The 23,003-nt window shown below is 39.8% G+C and overlaps 1 protein-coding gene and 1 non-coding gene across 5 annotated transcripts in view; both read right to left on the bottom strand.

The window, feature by feature from the left end:
• Positions 1-23,003, bottom strand: part of COL14A1 (collagen type XIV alpha 1 chain) — a 257,518-nt gene that overhangs the window by 120,573 nt on the left and 113,942 nt on the right. For 3 of the 4 annotated variants that reach the window (XM_027092565.1, XM_027092562.1, XM_027092563.1), the window contains exons 15-22: positions 22,597-22,723; positions 20,792-20,931; positions 20,173-20,305; positions 18,773-18,832; positions 17,016-17,167; positions 9,352-9,481; positions 3,576-3,698; positions 1,239-1,388 (exon numbers count right to left, since the gene is read on the bottom strand). In XM_027092565.1, the coding sequence (XP_026948366.1) occupies positions 1,239-1,388; positions 3,576-3,698; positions 9,352-9,481; positions 17,016-17,167; positions 18,773-18,832; positions 20,173-20,305; positions 20,792-20,931; positions 22,597-22,723 (1,015 nt within the window). The remainder of the gene's footprint in view (positions 1-1,238; positions 1,389-3,575; positions 3,699-9,351; positions 9,482-17,015; positions 17,168-18,772; positions 18,833-20,172; positions 20,306-20,791; positions 20,932-22,596; positions 22,724-23,003) is intronic. The other variant, XM_027092564.1, reaches the window with a different exon arrangement.
• LOC113612609 (U6 spliceosomal RNA) lies at positions 15,079-15,185 on the bottom strand. The gene has a single exon (XR_003429897.1). It is a non-coding gene; the product is annotated as a U6 spliceosomal RNA (small nuclear RNA).

Below are 23,003 nucleotides of genomic sequence, written 5' to 3'. Positions count from 1 at the left end.
GATAGGCCCTATATAAAACATAGTTGCCAGATATAGGTGGCTTGGGGTTTGGTCTAATATATGCCTCATCCTTACAAATTCCTTTTATCGGATTAATTTTTTGATTAGCAGTCAGAGTGAGATATGGCCCAAATGCATAAAGCACAATTATTACAATAATAATAGTGGCTATTCATTGAGTGCTTGCCATATGGTAGACACTTTTTATACATTATCTCTTTAATCCTGCCAAGCAGCCTGTAAACAGTTATGATTGTCTTCATCTCGGAGTTGAGAAAATTTAGGCTCAGAGAAGTTAAGTAATTTGCTCAAGGCCTTAGCTAATAAGTAGGAGATTTAAGGTTTATACTTCTGATTATACCATGATGATCATTCTCGAGTATGGGGCATGTACTGTTGATAGCACTCAGGATAATTTCAGTGATCACACAGCCAAACCCTGTTTATTTTGGTCATTTATGTATTAACCTTTAACATGTATTGAAAATACTGGTTTTCTGTTTAGAGTCATTTGTGGGTTTTAAAAGCATTTAAGTAAAAAAAAAAAACAGAAACTGTAAGTCCATTTAAAGAAATATATTAAACAGATGGTGTGGAAGTATAACAAACGTCAGGAATATGGAACATATGTGCTGGAGTTGGAAAATGCTGTATTATGCCATGGGTGTCTGCGAGCGGTGCATGCCAAGGAGAAGTCCCAGATGGTGAGCAGACAGCATGTAAACCCTTCAAAGATAGAGAAGGAAGTCTTTTGAGTGGTGCAAGTATCTTTTATGGATGGGGTGTGTATGTGTGTGTGTGTGTGTGTGTGTGTGTGCGCACACGAGATAGTGAGAGAGAGAGAGAGAGAGAGAGAAAGAAGGGGCAAAGGCTTTGAGAAAAGGCAAATTTCCCCCGGCTCAACTTTGATAGCTTTTGGCCGCATCAGGCTATACAGGTTGGTTGGAAAATTTCACCTAATTTGAAAAATACCAGCAAATACTTCCCAGAAGGAAATCCCATCCACCACCATCAAATATATTGGAATGCCAGGTTCTGACATTCCGTCTGCCAACCAGGACTCTGAACTATAGCCCTGAGTAAGGAGCACACCTTTCTTTCCACGAAACACCATCCAGAAAGGGCAAGGCTGAGGAAAAGAAAAACCAACCGCCAAGTTGAAGCAGGGGTTGAGTTATAGGGAAAACAAAGCAGCAAAACCACATGCAGGGGCTGAAGTGACAGGACATCAGTCTTACGTGTTTTCACCACGCCTGTTAGAGCGTCGCTGAAACCTGAGGCCTGGGAAGCAAATATTTTCACGTTGTAGTCCATCCCACTGAGGAGGTTTGTAATAAGGATGGTGTTGATGTTAGCCCCTACGAATGTTTCCAGCGTTGGGCCAGCAACTAAGAAGAAAGAGTGTATTTCAGTTATAACAGAATGTGGAAAAATGGAAACACTCCTGAAGTAACAGTACTTATTCCACTGTGTTTCAGATTGTCCCAAAGGCAAACAGCAGAGCTGGGGTTTGAATCTAGCCCCATTTAGCTCCAAGACTTACATACCTGACTCCCAGCCTAAGGCTCTTTTTAGGCAACTAGTTCTTCCCCTAGTACTTGAAGAAGCTGGCCCACCCCACAATCCACCACCCACCATAGTGCGAGGCCTTCACAGTGGAGCTCCTATCGTTGTCATAGGCTTTGGGGCATGTGCTAAACAGAAGTAATTTTCAGTTACCCCACCTCAGACACCTAGCTTTGTCCCCGGACAGCATGCAAGTGGCCTTAGCAGCAAATTTTATCATGGACACTATGCCATACCTTGCCACATGGGGGACCAGCATATATGTTACCATTATGGGCTTTATCCACTCCTCTTATGATTTTTAAGACCAGACAGATGACACGTGTACTCCAAGGCCCTTGACTATCTGGCTTCTTTGGGCTTCTACATTTTCATCTCTGTTTCAACCCAGTGGAATCTCTGATCATTAAAAACACTCCATGCTATGTCCTATACAAGTGTATTTACCTCCTGCCTCTTCCCCTATGTGCTCATTCTTTGAGCACTTTGACTTAATAAGTTCCTAAAATACTTATCACTTTACTCCAGAACCCCCTCCTTCCAACAATATATTTATATTTTTCTGTATGTATGTGTTATCTCAGTAGAGATTTTCCCACACCCCCAACTCTCAATGCAAATGACATCATACAGTTCTTCCACTTGACCTAGAACCGGATTTTTCAACCTCAGCACTGTTGACATTTTGGGCTAGATAATTTTTTATTCTGGAGCTATGGGGAAGTAAGTTGCCGACAGTGACTTGTAAGATGCTTAACTGTACCTGCTAGAGGCCAATAGCAACTCCCTACACCCCAAGTTGGGATAGAACGTAGACAACCAAAATATCTCTGTTGGGCAGCAAAACTGTACCAGTTAAGAACCACTGGCCTAAAACAAAGCTATTTTCCCTCAGAAAATCTGGTAAGTATTTATAGAATGGTCCAAAGAATAAATTCAGCAGGGCTGTTTTGCAAATGAACACGTGCCTCAGGCCTAAAGAAAAGAAACAAAAAAGTTGGTGTTGGATCCCAAGGCATCAGTCTTGAGCAAGCTAGTGCCTTCATGGTATATTCTTGCTCTTTCATTTTTATGGTTCATAGATATGTTTGTCTGGAGAAATTGGAGGTGGAGTATTTTAATTGTATGGACCTAGATAATGGGACACAATAGAAAAGTCTGGAAGGTGTTTTAGAGGCAAGAGCTACATCTCAGATGACAGATTGAGACTCACAGAGTTTCTGAGGGCAGAAAGAGCTTTTTAATGACTCAGAGGATGATTTTTAAATTTTCCTGCCCAATCAAGAGAAATAATAGGAGAACCCTTTCCTGCTGAACAATTGGAGTACTGAAGGCCCAGGTCCAGAAAACTGAGAAGACTCTTATAATATCTATTTTTAGTCTCCTGTTTAAACTTCATGAAAGTACTCAGTGTCAGGAGATGATACTGTAACAGGTGAAGTTGCACATGGTCCCCACGGGCAGATGGACCAAGGGTACAATCTCCCCCATCTGGGTCATTCTCCTGCCTTCAGGAAATAATGATGTGGGAAGTAAGGACAGAGGTGATCAAGGTGGCTGAGAGGTTTATGAGAAAGCCTTTTACTACCACAATCTTAGGGCTCTGATGAATTTTATACCTTAACGTAATTTCCAAAATAAGGAGACTGAGAAGTTGGTAAATGGAGTTTTTCCAACTAATTCAAGAAGAGGTAGAAGAGGAATTAGAGATTACAGATTCCAGATACTCATCGAGCCCTAGAAGCTTCCTACTGCTATGGGGTCAAGGTCGGTTTAGGCAGCTCCTTGTCTGGGGTGTGTCTAGGTCAGGTGTAAACTAAGTATATATTCTGCTCGTTAGCGTATCAGTTATTTTTACGTAAGGTCATAAGTTCAAAGCCTTTTTTTTTTTCCAAAATGGTAAGAGACTCTTCCCATTTCTTAAAGCCAAAGATGAAACCAAACATAGAAAGTAAAAACAAAAATAACCTATCTTGAAAGACAATAATTTTTTAAAAAGCGTGACTTACCACTGACAGGTTTGTAGACAATCCTATAGCCCTTTACAGGGGAAGATGGGGGATCCCATGTAATGCGCAATCTGTTATACCATTCTTCTGAAACCTGTAAGTTTTGGGGACCAGAAGGTGGCACTGGGCAGGAAGGAAAATGAAAAAAGGGGGTTTAGTGTGGTTTCCATCTTTACAACCTACCCTGTGGTTAACAAAATCTAAGATATCTTCCCACAATGTTAAAAATACTGACAAGGGAAATGTACTAAAACACATGGTAAGAAGCCTTTGAGAATCCATGGTTATGTTAAATATTAAATAATAGAAAATAATTGTTCTTGTGGTAAAACAATTTTTTCTGAAGATCAGCGGTTCATTCAATGAAATTTGCGTTCCTTCTTCAGTTACTTTTAAGTAAAACTGAATTGTGTTTATTAAAAAATTTCTGTTGACACACCACTCTGTTTCACTGTCAAAGGATGTTTGTATAGCTGTATCAAGGATGATTAGATAATAGTAATGATGGTAATTCTCAGAGGTAAGATGCTGATGATTTTTTTTGCTTTCATCTTCACATTACCTATATTTTTTGAAACTTTATATCATCATCCATCAATTTTTTATCAAAACATTAAAGCCATTTATATGAAGGACCTTTGTAAAATATTGTGAATATTGATGGATATTATCATTATCATTATCACTTTGTTGTTGAGAATTTAGTTGTGTTGACCACTGCTTAAAAAATGTGGACCATCCAAACTTATTTCAAAGGACACAGTTTGAAATAATTTTACTGTAAAGATACTGTTAAATGTGATAGTATTTCCGTAATGAAGTTTAAGTCATATTTCTATAGTAATAGTCTTTAAATAGTTTTTATTTGTGTGAGTGTATCATGGAACTCTCTTACAAATTATGTTATTTTAATTTTTTTTAATTTTTATACAATTTTTAAAGGTTACTTTTCATTTACAGTTATTACAAAATAGTGGCTGTATTCCCCGTGTTCTACAAGACATCCTTAAGCCTATCTTACACCCAATAGTTTGTACCTCCCACCGCCTCACCCCTACATTTCCCCCCTTGCCCCACTGGTAACCACTAGTTTGTTCTCTATACCCTTGAGACAGCTTCTTTTATATTACATTCATTACTTCGTTGTATTTTTTAGAACCCACGTATACAAATTATGCTAATTTTTAACATGTGAAAGTTAAAAGTAGTTCTTCGAGTCCAGGTCATCAGCCATGATGGAGCCCCTTTGCCTTCCCACTGCCTTCCTCCCCTCCCCCCAGCAGTGGTGGATTTAAGGTAATTTTATGGAACCAAAACCAACTCTGAAGAGCAGAATTTACTATGCTACTTTTAAACCACTCTTGCCTGCTTTTTTTTTTTTTTAATTTATATTTAAAAGCACATGGTGGATTGCTTTGGGTAGTATAGCCATTTTCACAATGTTGATTCCTCCAATCCAAGAACATGGTATATCTCACCATCTGTTTGTATCACCTTTAATTTCTTTCATCAGTGTCTTATACTTTTCTGTATACAGATCTTTTGTCTCCTTGGGTAGGTTTACTCCTAGGTATTTTATTCTTTTTGTTGCAGTGGTAAATGGGAGCGCTTCCTTAATTTCTCTTTCAGATTTTTCATCATTAGTGTATAGGAATGCAAGAGATTTCTGTGCATTACTTTTGTATCCTGCTACATTACCAAATTCATTGATTAGCTCTAGTAGTTTTCTGGTAGCATTTGTACAGAAACACAAAAGACCCTGAATAGCCAAAGCAATCTTGAGAAAGACAAACGGAGTTGGAAGAATCAGGCTCCCGGACTTCAGACTATACTACAAAGCTACAGTAATCAAGACAATATGGTACTGGCACAAAACATAAATATAGATCAATGGAACAGGAGAGAAAGCCGAGAGATAAACCCACGCACATATGGTCACCTTATCTTTGATAAAGGAGGCAAGAATACACAATGGAGAAAAGACAGCCTCTTCAATAAGTGGTGCTGGGAAAACTGGACAGCTAAATTAATTTCTAAACAGTGAAATTAGAACACTCCCTAACACCATACACAAAAATAAACTCAAAATGGATTAAAGACCTAAATGTAAGGCCAGACAGTATAAACCTCTTAGAGGAAAACATAGGCAGAACACTCTATGACATAAATCACAGCAAGATCCTTTTTGACCCACCTCCTAGAGAAATGGAAATAAAAACAAAAATAAACAAATGGGACCTAATGAAACTTAAAACCTTTTGCACAGCAAAGGAAAACATAAACAAGACAAAAAGACAACCTTCAAAATGGGAGAAATATTTGCAAACGAAGCAACTGACAAAGGATTAATCTCCAAAATTTACAAGCAGCTCATGTAGCTCAATATCAAAAAAAACAAACAACCCAATCTAAAAATGGGCAGAAGACCTAAATAGACATTTCTCAATGAAGATATACAGATTGCCAACAAACACATGAAAGGATGCTCAACATCACTAATCATTAGAGAAATGCAAACCAAAATTACAATGAGGTATCACCTCACACCAGTAGGAATGGGCCTCATCAATAAATCTACAAACAGTAAATGCAGAAGATGGTGTGGAGAAAAGGGAACCCTCTTGCACTGTTGGTGGGAATGTAAATTCATACAGCCACTATGGAGAACAGTATGGAGGTTCCTTAAAAAACTACAAATAGAACTGCCATATGACCCAGCAATCCCACTACTGGGCATATACCCTGAGAAAACCATAATTCAAAAAGAGTCATGTACCACAATGTTCACTGCAGCTCTATTTACAATAGCCAGGACATGGAAGCAACCTAATGTCCATCAACAGATGAATGGATAAAGAAGATGTGTGACATATATACAGTGGACTATTTCTCAGCCATAAAAAGAAACGAAATTGAGTTATTTGTAGTGAAGTGGATGGACCTAGAGTCTGTCATACAAAGTGAAGTAAGTCAGAAAGAGAAAAATAAATACCATATGCTAACCCATATATATGGAATCTAAAAAAAGAAAAATGGTTCTGAAGAACCTAGGTGCAAGACAGGAATAAAGGCACAGATGTAGAGAATGGTCTTGAGGACATGGGGAGGGGGAAGGGGAAGCTGGGACGAAGTGAGAGAGTAGGAGGGGCATATATACACTACCAAATGTAAAAAAGATAGCTAGTGGGAAGCAGCCGCATAGCACAGGGAGATAAGCTAAGTGCTTTGTGACCACCTAGAGGGGTGGGATAGGGAGGGTGGGAGGGAGGGAGTTGCAAGAGGGAAGAGATATGGGGACATACGTATATGTAAAACTGATTCACTTTGTTATACAGCAGAAACTAACACACCATTGTAAAGCAATTATACTCCAATAAAGATGTTAAAAAAAAAAGCACATGGTAGATGCTTCATAAATGTTAGGTGAATAACTACTTCTTTACTTCTTAAATTGCTGTTTAAGTCTGTGGTTCTCAACCGTTTATTTAGCAGCAAAATACCAAAAGATGCTAGAAATGCCAATATGCTGATCAAATCAATATGCCAACATATGGGAAAAGTGAAATGAAGAGCGTGATGCTGTCCCACTGCTCTGCTCTTCCCTTTCCTTCTCTCCTTCTACATGACCCCTAAGGAAATAACCGTAGCAGCTCATGTGGCTGCTAATACTCTGATCTGGACGATATTTAGCAAACGGTGCAGGCTTGGTGTGAGCGTGGGCGGAGGCCCTCATAGCACGGGCCCGGGGAGGAGGGGGAGATGCCAACACTGTCGAAGGAGGAGCTAATAATACCCCTTTGCTCAGCTGAGCAGAGTCAGGACTTTGGGTTTTGCAGCTACAGAATTTTAATAACTTTTATACTTAATTAAAAAATCCATACATAGGGGCTTCCCTGGTGGCGCAGTGGTTGGGAGTCCGCCTGCCAATGCAGGGGACGCGGGTTCGTGCCGCGGTCCTGGAGGGTCCCGCGGGCCATAGCCGCTGGGCCTGCGCGTCCGGGGCCTGTGCTCCGCGGCGGGAGAGGCCACAACGGTGAGAGGCCCGCGTACCACAAAAAAAAAAAAAAAAAAAAATCCATACTTAGGTGCCCAGGTAGAGAATTCAGCCCTTGCTACCATTCTGCACCTAATCACACATAATGGCTTAGTAACTGTGGTAGATTGAAGATCAGCCCAGGTTTTTTGTCCTTCCTCCCACTGAGAGGTGGAAGGTATGATGCTCTCTTTGAATTGGGTTCTGTGACCACCTTGACCAACAGACGACAGCAGAAACGACATTGTACTAGTTCCAAGCATAGCCCTTAACTGTCCTGACAGTTTCCAATTTCCACCTCTTGGAACTCTTGCTCTTATAGTCCTGAGTCATCATGTAAAAACCATGACTATCTTGCTGGAAAGACCACATGGAAACATGCTAAAATGACATGAAGGGGCCCAGCCTCTGGGCATCTCCACCAAGATGCCGGGCATGTGGGTAAAGTTGTTTTGGACCCTCCAGACCAACCCAGCCACCAGGTAACTGTGGTCAATACTACGTGAAACAGAAGGATTTTCCAGCAAGGCTTGCCTAACATCCTGACCCACAAAATCAAGCAATACAATAAAGTGGTTGCTGTTTTAAGCCACCAGGTTCTGGGGTCATCTTCATGCAAGTACCATCACAACAGTAATGAAGACAACTTAGACTCTGTGGTGCTCTGACCATGTGTTTTCATGCATGCTTCTCACTTGATCATCATGACCAAGACATCTACAACACACATGCTGTGCTGCCTTCTCTGTGCCACACAGCACTGTAGGAGCTTGGTATATGCAGAGATGACAGTACAGGTGAGGTCCTGGGCACTTATGATGCTGCTCTCCAGGGATGGGAGACAGACAGTGAACAAATACATGAGTAAGCAAGAAAGTATCAGATAGCAAATAGGGCCATGACATGACCAAAAACAAAACGATAACAAAAACAACCCAGGATGATATCAGAAAGAGTGGGAGCTGCTTTGCATGGGTGGTCAGAAAAGCCTGAGCAGGTGACATGGAGCTGAGACCAAAATGACAAGAAAAAGCCAGAAAGGCAAACATCTGGGAAAGGATATTTCCTACGGAAGGAATGGCTAGTGCATAGGTTCTAAGGCAGAAACAAGCTTAAAAAGTCCAGTGAAGAGCAGGAAAGGAGGTATGGCTGAGAGAACTGTCAGGAGAGGAGATCAAAGAGCAGGGTCCAGGTCACCTAGGGCCTTGGAGGGCCTGGGAAGGACATTAGATTTTAGCCCGAGTACAATGGGAAGCTGTTGGGTGGCTTGAAATGAAGGTGTGACATGAGATCATTCATGTTTTCAAAAGCTTCTCAGGCTGCTGTGAGGAGAATAAAGGATCCAAGAATGGAAGCGGGAAGACTCACTGGAGTGGGAGAGTGTGGCTTGGATTGGGGATGGAGCAGTTAGATGAAGAGAAAGTGGATAGGCACGTAGAATGTATTTTAGAGACTCAGCAGGACGTGGGATGAATTAGACGCTGGAGGAGTAAGATGTAGTTGTATTTTAAGTCTTAGGTTTTAGAGACAAGAAAACGGAAGCCCAGATCAGTGAAACAACTTGCTCAAAGTCACGCAGCTTGAATGTGTGAAGACAGAATTCAAACGGATTTTCTCTCTCCAAATCATTTTTGCTCTTTTCACCCCGCTGCACTGCGGCTACCCGGGCGGGTTGCATTACACAGGACAAGCATTTTCACCTAATTAGTCAGCTAGTGACCACAGGGGGAAAGCTTCACTCACAGGTTTTTCCAGGGGCAGAGACACTGACCCCTTCTCCATCATCGTAAATGGGAGTCACTGTGACTTTGTATTCAGTATCGGAAAGCAGATTCTTCAGGAGGAGATTGTTCTGGCTTCCAGGCACCATAACCTGAAGAGAAAAGCAAAGGACCATGGTCTTAGTTAAGACTTTCATTCCTGCTGCTCTATTAACGCGGTGGGACTGTAGGCGCGCTGAAATAATTAGAAGCAAGGAGATGTGCTTGGGGGGTGATGATAAGAAAGAAGGGCATTCATGCAAAAGCATTTCTCTCTGAAATTCCCCTCAGAACACCCCTTAGTTTCTAATCACTAATACGGAAGGCTTAAATTTGAAGCTCTTAAGCCCTAAGGGGTAGTCTTCTCTCAACATCTTTTCAGTATTTGTAAAGCAGCCAGAAGAGAGAATAATCTTCCTTTTGGAAAGCAGGTGTTTATGGCTTAGGAGTGTTCATTCTATAATCTAGCCCGCATATCACATTGGATTCTACTTGAAATCCTCTTGAAAATTCAGCCTTCCATTCTTTCCCTTTCAGAGATCGTCTAATCCCAGTATTTTAGAAAAGGGTGGATGCTAGCCAAGAACAACATTACCACACATTAAATCCAAGATTTCCGAGTTGAAAGATATTTACCAATGACACTAAACAATGTCGCAGCTTTTTTATTTCTGAAAGGAGATGTCTTCCTCAATCTGAAATCACCATGCCTCTGACTCTAAAGGCTGCATAAAATAAAATGCAGCAATAGGGTGGACACCGCTCGAGCATCAGTGCAATGTTCCATGTGGCTCAGCAGTGCGAATCCTGGCATCTCTAAAAGAATATGTGGACCAGAAAAGCCACATGTTCTCAATACTAAAACCACAGAACTTTCTGCCTAGGCTTCAGCAGTGCGATGCTGGCACATCTCTGGGCCATTTAAAAGACTTAATCATGGTTGGAAAAAATGCTAGGTTGTAAGAACTGACCCAAACGCATTTAAGGGAGTCACAAGACTGGGACAGCTGGAGATGCTTTTGGATTCAAGAGCTGGGTAAAATGCCAGCAGGCAAAGGGCATGCTGTCTACTTCTGGATGAGGGAAGGAACCTATAAATCATGGAAAAAGCCCTCGAAAGCCTCGAGGTGAACTCAGAAGCAGCTGTTGCTAAGATATTGCTAAGCTCTAAAAGCAGGTTTTTTTTTTTTAATATGAAAAAGGAAGTCTGAATTAAGTGATTTATATTAGAGTAATATGATTTTCTCCTCATGTGAAATGACACTGAAATACACCGGATGGTACTGATGTAGTCCTGGGAGGGAGATTTTATAAAAGGAGCTCTGTTTTATTCTAAAATGAGTTAGATAACCCTGGCATTAAGAACTTGTAAAGAAAGAACTGTGGTTGCCCTGTCTTGTCTTAGCCTATCCATGCAGCTTCCTTTAGGGCATTTCTTTTCAGTATAACCCTCTGGAGCCCAGAGCCTGGGCATTTGTTCCGAGCTGTCTGCCTAGCAAACCACCCATGATGATGTTCCTTATATAAGGTCATCCCTCAAACTGAGAAGCACACGGCCTTGGAACCAATCAAGTTTAGCCTGTAGGGTACTGAAAAGCAATGGGACCATTCCGGAGGGCTCATTTTTGCTTGCCAGGTAGTAGTTGCTGTGGTTTATAATAACAGCCCTCATTTAGCTAGCTGCTATTATCTGCCAAGTACTACTCTAAGTATTCTAATGTAGTAATTCAGTTACTCTTCACCACAACCTTTTGAGGTAAGAAGTATGATTACTCTCATTTTACAGATGGGGAAACTGAGACCCACATAGCTATTGGGTTAAAAAAAAAAAAAAAGCCATATTGAAATCCTGAATATCTGGCCCGAGCCTTTTTTTTTTTTTGCAGTACGCGGGCCTCTTATTGTTGTGGCCTCTCCCGTTGCGAAGCACAGGCTCCGGACGCACAGGCTCAGCGGCCATGGCTCACGGGCCCAGCCGCTCCGCGGCATGTGGGATCTTCCCGGACTGGGGCATGAACCCGTGTCCCCCTGCATCAGCAGGCAGACTCTCAACCACTGTGCCACCTTCCCGAGCCTTTTTTAAATCACTGCCCTCTACTCCACTTGACTGCTCTAGCAAATCTCTTTATCCTAATGATACTCATTCCCAAGAATAAAATGTAAACCTCCTCTTGGGCATTCAAAGTTCCTTCTACTTGACCTCTGCTTGTTTGCACAAAGCAAGGTAAAGATAGGTGCCCACTTAGAAGATCTAAATATACACTTCTCCAAAAAAAGACATACAGATGGCTGAATAGCACATAAAAAGAGGCTCAACATCACTGATTATTAGAGAAATGCAAATCAAAACTACAATAAGGTATCACCTCACACCTGTCAGAATGGCCATCATCAAGAAGTCTACTAATAATAAGTGCTGGAGAGGGTGCAGAGAAAAGGGAACCCTCCCAAAGTGTTATTGGGAATGTAAATTGGTTCAACCACTATGGAGAACAGTATGGAGGTTTCTTCAAAAACTAAAAATAGAGCTACCATATGATCCAGCAATCCCACTACTGGGTATATATCCAGATAAAACCATAATTCAAAAAGATACATGCACTCCAATGCTCATTGCAGCACTATTTACCACAGCAAGGACAAGGAAGCAACCTGAATGTCCATCGACAGAAGAATGGATAAAGAGGATGCGGTACATATATATAATGGAATATTACTCAGCCATAAAAAGAAGGAAATAATGCCATTTGCAGCAACATAGATGGACCTAGAGATTATCATACTAAGTGAAGTCAGACAGAGAAAGACAAATATATGATATAACTCATATGTGGAATCTAATTTTTTTAAATGATATAAATGAACCTATTTACAAAATAGAAAGACTCACAGATTGCGAAAACAAACTTATGGTTACCAAAGGGGAAACGTGTAGGGGGGAGGGGATAAATTAGGAGCTTGAGATTAACATACACACACTACTATATACAAAATAGATAACCAACAAGGACTTACTGTATAGCACAGGGAACTCTACTTAACATTCTGTAATAACCTATATGGGAAAAGAATCTAAAAAAGAATGAATATACGTATATGTATAATTGAATCACTTTGCTGTACACCTGAAACTAACACAACAGTATAAATCAACTATACTCGAATAAAATTTAAAAAAAAAAAAAGGATAGGTGTCCACTAAAGACAGATGCTACAGGTCATAGCAGATGATGGTTTTGTTGAGAAAACAATTCTATAAAAGATGCTCATGGGTAAATGAGGTGCAAATCTAACCAGTGAACTTCATGTTTTTAATTTTTTCAGAAATGCAACTTCATGTCTGGCTCCATGATTGTCCAGAGCTCTTCAGAGCAGCCTGGATCCCATCCAGCAAGCTGTTTCCACAGTAGAAGAGGATTCCCCACATCTCAGTTTGTTCCTATCTTAGAAAGTTCTGTTTCTAGACAGTGATTTTCATGCCTTCTATGGTGAAAGACTAGGTAGGGCTAGTGCCGTTATGTTTTAATCTCAGTCCCTGACGACCAATATTTTTATAAAATACAGTAAAACAAAATCGCCAGAAAATACGGTCATATTCTTGGACGTTCCAGCAATGTCAGATTGCTGTAAACGTTTCTAAGCTTAATCTTAATACCTGAACTTATCTTGTAAGAGACTGAGCCACATTCTGAGTTTCCCTACTCTAGAACATTTCTTGCAACTCAGAATTCAGGACATGGTTTTAGATTTTTACATGTAGGTTCTAGAAAAGCCTGGAATCCTGATTGGCCTTTCACAAATTAAGACATGTGAGACCTCCCTCCCCTGGCAACAAAATTCAGGGCAATGTCATTGCTACGTCTCCATATTTCTGAGCAGAGTTGAAAGTCAATCCTTATGAAATATCTGACAGGGGGGTTTACTTTCTAAGAGTTCAAAAGCTTTTTATTGGGAATATTTGGTAGATTTGATTATACTTAGAAAATAAAGAAATACTTCACTTAACCTCAATTGGAAAAGTAAATTTAATTCCCCTTGCCTTATATATATTAAAGCCTGACTTTGGTTTACAATATACCTATACTATTCTCTAACTTCAATACTTTAGCTTATCATTTCCTCAGGTAAATTTAATCAGCTTTTATAGTTAAGGAAAATTTGGAAAGATGGTAAGAGGCATTTCTCTTATCCAGACATTTCTTTGCTCACTTTTGTAATATGGTTTAGCCATCTGTCTTTCCCTGCCTGCATCATTATTTTAAGATATTCATTTGGTTGAACCTGTCTACAAAACAGAAACAGAGTCACAGACACTGAGAACAGACTGGTGGTTGCCAAGGGGAAGGGGTTGGGGGAGGGGTTGAGTGGGGGATTGGGGTTAGCAGGTGAAGCTATTATATACATAATGGATAAACAACAAGGTCCTACTGTATAGCACTGGGATGATAAACCATAATGGATAAGAATATTTAAAAAAAGAATGTATATATAATATATATATATGTATAACTGAATCACTTTGTTGTACAGCAGAAATTAACACATTGTAAATCAATTATACTTCAATAAAAAACAAAAAAAAAGAAAATATTTAAGATATGCATTTGCTGTGTGGGAGTAAATATAGATCTTCAAGTTCCTGACCTACGTTGGTTCTATAATCTAAATCTAGATGCATGCACTTTCTGTCTTCAGTAATAATAATACGTTACATTTACATAGTAGTAACATTTCATAAGACACTGAGATATAAATTCTCAATTACTCCTCAGGTGAGTCCTTGAAAATATGCCTGTAAACTAAGAGTGAACAAATCCAATTTCATTGGAATTCACTATAGGGGCTTGAGAGTTAAAGAGTTCTAAAGTACTTTCTTCTGTGGAGCAAAAATATTTCTGCACAGTAAATAATCACCATCAAAGTTATCAATATTTTTCATTTTTATTAAGGGTTTGTTTAACTGGGGCACATGTGTGTTGAAGACTTTTGATCTTTTCTTCTTCATCTAGGTGTCCAAGTTTGTTTCAAAATAAACAGTGTGAAATGAAAGAAACTAGCAAAGGGAAAATTATCTAGAGATAATCCAAAGTAAATATTATTATTATTTTACCTTGCATAGCTTGTAAGTGCATGCACAAGATTAAACTGTAACTCATTCCAAATTAGCGGGAATAATTTAGCAAGAAGCTTAATGTGTTTCTTAGTAAGAGAAGAAACAAAAACCAAAACAAAACTCTCACTCTGGGAAGTTTTTATGGGTTTCATTTTAGGGACTAAGTTAAAATATGAGGGCAATAACAGGGAAAGTAAAACATCCAAATTAGGTCTTTAGTTACCACGGCTAAGCACAATTTTAATTTTTTTGAATTTTCCAATCATGGATTATTTGAAATCTATGATCCGAGTGAATTTATAATTCAACCTATTTTGTTCAAGTGTCCATTAATTTTCCAAAAGTACTCCCAGACCGATTTCATGGACCTTCTGCTTGTTCACAGTGGACGTGGTTACTGTCCATTGTGTTATCATTATATTCTACAACAATTCATCCATCAGCTTGAAATTAAGTACTTTCCTGAGAGACTCTTGAGCTCAAACCATGGTTTATGTATTGATATCATACAGATACAAATAATTTGCCACCAAAGGCTTTATAAGTAAGGAAAAGGAAGAAAGGATAATAATGCTATTCTTTTTTCTTTTTTCTTTTTTAAATATGGAACGCTTCACGAATTTGCGTGTCATCCTTGCGCAGGGGCCATGCTAATCTTCTCTGTATCGTTTCAACTTTAGTATATGTGCTGCCGAGGCGAGCACAATAATGCTATTCTTGAACAATAATGTATGTGGAGATTTCTTTCCTAGAGTGTCACAAATATAATGCAGCAGAGGGAAAGAAATGCAACTCATGAAGCTAAATAAAGCATATTTCATAACTAAAAGGAAAAATTTCTCTTGGATACAAACCGGAGTTATCGGGCCTGATGGGAAGTGTGCCTAGGAAACAATTTTCAGGTTCTAGAGTAAAAGGAATGGTATGGTGTAAATAAAGAAAACGTGGGAAGGCCACGATTAAGACTGTACCCAAGTTTTCCAAAAACACTAATTCAAAAAGATACATGCACCACAATGTTGACAGCAGCACTACCTACAACTGCCAAGATATGGAAACAACCTAAGCGTCCATCAGCAAATGAAGGGATAAATAAAATGTGGTACATATACACAATGGAATAGTACTCAGCCATAAAAAAGAATGAAATCTTGCCATTTGTGACAGCTTGGATGGACTTGGAGGGCATTATGCTAAGTGAAATAAGCCAGGCAAAGAAAGACAAATACTGTATGATATCACTTATATGTGGAATCTAAAAAATACAACAAACTAGTGAATAAAACAAAAAAGAAGCAGACTCACAGATATAGAGAACAAACTGGTAGTTACCGGTGGGGAGAGGTGGGGAGGTGGGGAGTTAGAGGCACAAACTATTGGGTGTAAGATAGGCTCAAGGATATATTATACAAAGTGGGGAATATAGCCAATATTTTGTAATAGCTGTAAATGGAAACTAACCTCTAAAAACTGTATAAAATTTTTTTTAATTTTAAAAAATAAAAACACTTTATTTCTTAATAAAAAAGAGTCTACCCAGGTTTTCAATAGAGAAAAACAAATACAGATGAAACAACTTAAAGAAAACTCAACACATAAAAACCTAAATCCCACAGGGAGACACTCATGATTAAGAATACATTAGAAATGACTATAAATCTGCTCAAAGAGAGTCAATGTCAGTGAAAAATACCACTATTTGTTAATGGATGGCATTTCATTAGGAACACTTCAACTGCATAAAGAAGACCTTTGAGTTATGCTTCATTTAAAAACTTTTAATCAGATTCCCAAGGGCAAAAAAGTTATATATGTGTATATATACATATAGAATTTTATATATTGGACTTCCCTGGTGCTGCAGTGGTTAAGAATCCGCCTGCCAATGCAGGGGAAACGGGTGAATCCCTGGTCCGGGAAGACCCCACATGCCACGGAGCAACTAAGCCCAAGTGCCACAACTACTGAGCCTGCGCTCTAGAGCCCACACGCCACAACTACTGAGCCCGTATGCCTAGAGCCCGTGCTCCACAACAAGAGAAGCCACCGCAATGAGAAGCCCTGTGCACTGCAACAAAGAGTAGCCCCTGCTCACCGCAACTAGAGAAAGCCCGCGTGCAGCAGCGAAGATGCAACACAACCAAAATAAATAAATAAAAGAAGTTTATATATTAAAAATTTACATATCAAAAGTATACCCACACACACACATACACCCACACACACAGACAAATGTATAATGGACTGTTTATGACCCAATTTTTGTGCTCTAACAAGTTGTCAAGGCAACAGAAGCAAAGCGGTAAAGAAGGTTCAGATGCTTTATCAATTTAAAGCAGGTTGTATGCGGAGCACGTTTCGGAGACAGAAAGTCATCAGGAGACCAGTTGTTAAGTTTGGATCAAGCAAAAACATTAGTTTCCAGAGAAATGAAGAAACGGGAGTAAAGCTTGCGTTAATCTCAGGAAATAGTCTCGTTAGCCTGGTTAGTCAGGAAACTTGTGGAGTTGCTAGTCAGCTGTATTTATACAGACCGTTCCTACCACTTCTTCAGCAGGGTCCCCTTGAGCAGTCAGGTAGGTCACCCTGAACTGCTGCACACTGCTGTCTGAAATGTCCCATTTTACCCGCAGGCTAGAAGTGGTTTCATCATCTACAACCAGGTTTCTGACTCCCGTGCGGAAAACTGGAATAAACACAACCAAGTATTTAAGGAACTTTTCATCCGTCATATTTCAAAATGAGCTACAGAGATGATTTGTGGACATGACAACAAGTATCATTTAATGTATCTCTACCATGTAGACCCAGGTGAAGCGAGAACAACTCAGCTTTAGTTAATAGAGAGCCATGATACCTACTGGTAGCAAACAAAAATGGGCTTAAGAGATCTCAAGGTGAGATCATGGATCCCTCAAACCACCAGCTCTGTATATACACTAAGAAGGGGAACTGGGGAGCAGCCCTTAGACTAGGAAACCAGAAGGGGAGCCCAAAGGGGAGCACGACTGTGAGAACTTCACATTAGAGCTGAGCTGGAGAAGTGGGCGTGAGGGACCAAATGTGGTCAACCTCGGCGTGCAATCTAGCATCCAACACACATCCCATCACCTGCTCCCCCATTTCTGTTTTAACACTTGTCACTCAAAGCACAAATCTCCCACCAGGGCTGCCTCTATCCACTCAGGCCACATGGATTTCATCCTTTCTCTGAGATCTGTCCACACTCCTTCACTCGTTTTCTCTGACACGTTCCTTTTCATCTCCCAAAGTGACTGCTCTCTCATTTGTCCCATTGTTTCTTCTCCCTCTTGTGCCAACTTCCTTTCATTCTGTCCATCTCCATGGACTCTTTCTTCTCTTCATTCATTTATTCATTCATTCAGCAAACGTTCATTGAGCTTTTCCTGTATGTCAGACTGGTTAGGCCTTCAAGACATACAATGATCTACAGTCGACAAAAATAGTGAAAGTGTCACAGAGGAGACAGGAGAGTGACATTTATCAGGCAAAACTTTACCTACTAGGCTGTAGGTACAGAATGCAACATCTCACCTTCAGGGTTAGGAGTTCTAGATGGCAGGAGGATATGGGAAAAGCATGAAACATATGGTTGAGGCCAGGAAGGGAAGCAGAACCCAGTTAGGAAGCATCTTGTATGTTATGATTAAGAGATGTGGGGTCATAAAGAAGGGCTCAGTAAAGGTTAACTGAAGAATGAATGAATCAGTGAACGAATGAATAAATGAATGGTATTGGAGATTCACTGAAAGGTTTTAGGTCAAGAAATAAATATCAACAAACTTGCTTAATCTAGTTGACTGTGACAACTAGTTGGGAGGTATATTATAATGGAGGGGAGAGTTAAGCTGAGAGAGAAAATAGCTAATGTAGGAACACCAATACACCAGCCACGGCTCAGTTACCCACAGAAATGCATGGAAACTATGATATGAATAATTCTCAACAGAAAGCAATAGGAGAAGGCACTGAGACCAAGAGTAGGGCAGAGACTCCTGGGGCTGGATACTAATGTCCTCTAAAAGATTAGAATGGGAATTCAAAACAAAGATGGGAAAAATAGAGAGTACCACAGTGATACTGATTAGTAGACGAGAAGACCAATTAGCATTTAGGGATAAGAAGAGGTTGAGAGCTCTGAGGGGCGTGAAATTTGAACTGGTATGCCCTGTTCCTAATCAATCATATAAATCAAATAAAACTGGGATAATATAACTTCTGTTTAAATCAAATTTTTCTTATGGGTAAACAGGCTTCTATTTGTCCTTACCTGATGTCACAGGCCTGGTAGGTGCTTCGGTCGTAGGCGGTTCTGTCCAAACACTGTCAACTAAAAAAATATTCCTCACTTTAAAATTCTGTAATGATGATAACTCTACACATTTGTGTATATCACTTTATAGTTTTCAAAGAAAAGTTCACCTATATTATGTCACTTGTTTCTCACAACAACCTTGACCACGGTTGCAAGAGAGAAGTGAGTTGTAAGGTAGACATTGTATCTATTCCACAGATAAGGAAACAAACCCAAAGAAGGTAGTTTCTAATCACAGATACCAGCCTTCATATAAACACTTGAATTACATCTATAAAATTGTGAAACCTCCCAGTTACTTTGAAATGGGGCATAACCATGGTGAGGAAAGGAAATTAAACAGTGCTATAGGTCAAGTTGTAAAGGGGCTGCCAAATAGGACCATCAAGGAAGACAATAAGAAGTGCATCTGCTATTTCTTGTATCCACCCTGGACAACCAGTGGATGGAGCTGCTGTGTGGTGATCCGCCTAGATGCCCTCTTCAACAACATACTCATCCAGCAGCTTCTGGAGTACAGCTGCCAATGGCTCAGAGCTCTGGTAACTGCCTTGCCTGGGGTTGCAGACTCTGTCAGGGGATGGCCTGCCTCCAATCACTGGGGATGCGGGGATAGAAAGGCCCAGCCCCTTTGACTCAACTTGGGACCACTCAGAAGGGTCATACCAGGTCCAGAATTTCTAATAGAATTAGCTGAGGGCTCTGTTTTAGCTTCTCCCTAAGTCCTATTTCCTTACAGATATATCTCCCAACTACACTCTTCAATAAACCTTCTGGATGCAATTTTCTACTTCAGAATCTGGCTCCAGGGAACCCAATCAAAGATAATTTAATATGTGGTTAATACCTCATACTTAAAAAATGAAGGGACAAATGAATCAGCAAGTGAATTTTGTGGATTCTTGGAACCAAGATCAACTTGGGAAATTCCAGAAACTCTTGGACATTTTTGCCCTATATTTATTTGTTTGCTCATTTATAACTTATTTCATCTATCCATCCATCCATCCATTTATCCATCCATTTATCCACCCATCCATCCATCCAACCATTCCTCCATTCAACAAAATATTCATTGCACAGTTAAAATATGCCAAGAACTGTGCTAAGTGTTGGGGACATAATGGTGAACAAGACAGATATGGTCCCTGCCTTTAGGTGATGATAGACTAGGAGTCTAATAAGATGCTCCACATATTGCTTTCATTAAAGGTAAAAATGTATGAAGAGTTCTAGGGACAAAGCCTCTGTAGCCAGGAATAAGGCTGATGTGCAGGGAACCTGGTGGCGTGAAGAGTGTGTCAGAATAAATGGTCGGAGCTTGTGAAGTCCACCTTGGCCTGACCAAGACTTACGTGTGGTCCCAACGGCAGTCACTACCTCAGTCTCACTTCCACCATCCAGTACAGCCAACAGGGAAACTTCATATTCAGTGCCAGGTTCCAGGCCTTCAATAACATATGAGTCTTGGTCTTCTTTTAGGACAACCTGAAAAGTATTTGGTGCTTAGTAACTGGGTTTACCTGAATAACATAGGAAAAAGTTAAGAAAAAATAATAAAATGGAAAGATGTTATCCCGAGCGTAAGCAATAAGTGACTAAGCATAAACAACTTCAGGGCCGTTGAATTCAATTTTAAAGTCAAACCAGAGACTTTTTTCTTTTCAAATCTCTCAGCAAATACACGATTAATATTGCAAAAGGGGCCTTTTTTGAAGTTTTTTAAAATTTCATTTATGACTATCAAAGAATCTGGAAATCCATAACATATATAACTAAAGCCCTAGCAAGAATGCATTTTAATTTTACAAAAGTCATATGATTTGACATTTGTAAAACTCCAGGTCATGGAAAATAGTAATTACTTTTGGGATTCTCAATGTGTCTTAAAACAAAGACCAACTCAAATGCAGCAGTGGGCATTCACTTCCAGATAAAACGCCCTGGATTAATTTTCAGCCTCAGACAACTCACTTCTTCAGTCTTCCCACCGTAGACTGGAATCCACATCAACTTGTGTTGCCCTTCATCAACTGAGAGGGGATGCCAGGTCACTCTAAAACTATCTGTTGTCACCTCATCAATTTCCAAGTATTGCTGGGCGGGAACTTCCTCTGTAAGCCAAGGAGGGAGATTTTGTTAGGGAACTGAGAAGGGAAGAAAACCATAACTCAAGCAGCTCCCCGGGGCCACAGGTAGAAAAGACTCTCTGGTGAATCTCTTGTGTTAGGAAAGCACATGGAAGCAGGGAAAGCAGCGCGAATTAGTCCAGTGTGGGCTTATGTTTCTGTTTCCAGCATTTACCCACAGAACAAGTTAGGAAGACCAGGGACACAGCAGATTTTTACAGTTTTCCTGGAATTTCCAGAACTCTTAGATTCTCTATTTGGCCCTTTTCATTAACTATGAAAAAAAAAAATAAGAGTGCCATATTCATTACTTTACAAAGATACTATTTTCCAAGTATTTTGAAGAAATTAACAAAATGATGCCCTAGAGGCCTGAGAAATGTCACTTTTAGCTTTATTCACGTTGGTGCCTAAATCACTCTCTAGTAATAAGTTAAATCCTAGAGAAGAACGTTCATCCTTTTAATCTTGTACATGTGGCTGCCATCAGGAGTGAAGTATAATTTATCAGACATCCATTATTTCACTGCTTAAACACTTCTGGGATGTACAACAGAGACCATAACATCTAATTACACCGAAAATGAATGGTCAGTCATTGATTTTTATTATATGAAATCAGAGATTTTAAAGCTCTTTGACAGGATACCATGAGAATTCCAACTACAGTTAGCCCTTGCGAGATCTTGCAAAATTACTGAACTTTTTTCTGTGAAGATTATTTCTCAGTCCAGCTTATTTCTCATCTCTCTCCAAATTACCTTCTCATCTCAATACAGCACTGAATTTGTTTCCAAGTGCAATTCATGATAGGTCCAGAAAGCAAACAATAGAATTTTTCCACCAGGAGGCAAAAAGAAGTTATATTTATTGACTACAAGGTATATATAGAAAAGAAAAATAATGCATTCATGCTTTATTTTTCATTTTAGTATTTAAAATATCCCATATTGTTGTATTAATATTGCAAGCTTCATGAAAATAATTATTGGCTATAGATTGATGTATTAGGTTAAATGGTATGAAACCGTCATTTTTTGTAGGTCAAAAACTGTTGGAGGGGCTTCCCTGGTGGCGCAGTGGTTGAGAGTCCGCCTGCCGATGCAGGGGACGCGGGTTCGTGCCCCGGTCCGGGAGGATCCCACATGCCGCGGAGCGGTTGGGCCCGTGAGCCATGGCCGCTGAGCCTGTGCGTCCGGAGCCTGTGCTCCGCAACGGGAGAGGCCCGCGTACCGCAAAAAAATAAATAAATAAATAATAACCTGACATTAAAAAAAAAAAAAAAAAACTGTTGGAGAGCTCTAATTTTGGAAGTTCAACTTAATATACACATATATCAATGGAAGAAATGTGAAAATTTTATGTCGATAGAACAAAAGAAACAGTGTGAGATCAGGAAGAAACAATGCACACTTTTATTTAACTGAGACCTTTGAACTTAGATGGTCCTGTCCCTCTTTCCCTTGCTTTGAAAGAACATGATTAGCCAGTAGGCATTCTACTCACCTAATTGTTCATTGGGTAATAATACTATAAAGTAAACAAATATTAAAATGCAATCTCTTCAAAATCACAACTGAAGAAGCTGTTCCAGCTTCTGGTTTCCATACAGTTACTCTTGGAAACTTTTCAAACCATAATAAGGCTTACCTGTGGTAAAAATTCCCGTCAGAGGCTCCGACTGTCCTTCATCATAGATGGAGAAAATGGCAACAGTGTACTCGGTGAGGGGTGTCAAGCCCTTCAGAGGGAATGTAGTAATAGGATCAACTTCAACCTGCAAAAGAAAGAAGTCATAATAGCTATATCATAGGCAGAACATTCTATGACATAAATCACAGCAAGATCCTTTTTGACCCACCGCCTAGAGAAATGGAAATAAAAACAAAAATAAACAAATGGGACCTAATGAAACTTAAAAGCTTTTGCACAGCAAAGGAAACCATAAACAAGACCAAAAGACAACCCTCAGAATGGGAGAAAATATTTGCAGATGAAGCAAATGACAAAGGATTAATCTCCAAAATTTATAAGCAGCTCATGCAGCTCAATAACAA

This window comes from Aethalodelphis obliquidens, unplaced genomic scaffold (assembly GCF_003676395.1).
Source record: "Aethalodelphis obliquidens isolate GAN/ISIS:26980383/991018 unplaced genomic scaffold, ASM367639v1 scaffold79, whole genome shotgun sequence".
NCBI classification, from domain to species: Eukaryota; Metazoa; Chordata; class Mammalia; order Artiodactyla; family Delphinidae; genus Aethalodelphis; species Aethalodelphis obliquidens.
Note: the sequence above shows the minus strand (reverse complement) of the source record. Positions and strands in the feature narration are given on the sequence as shown.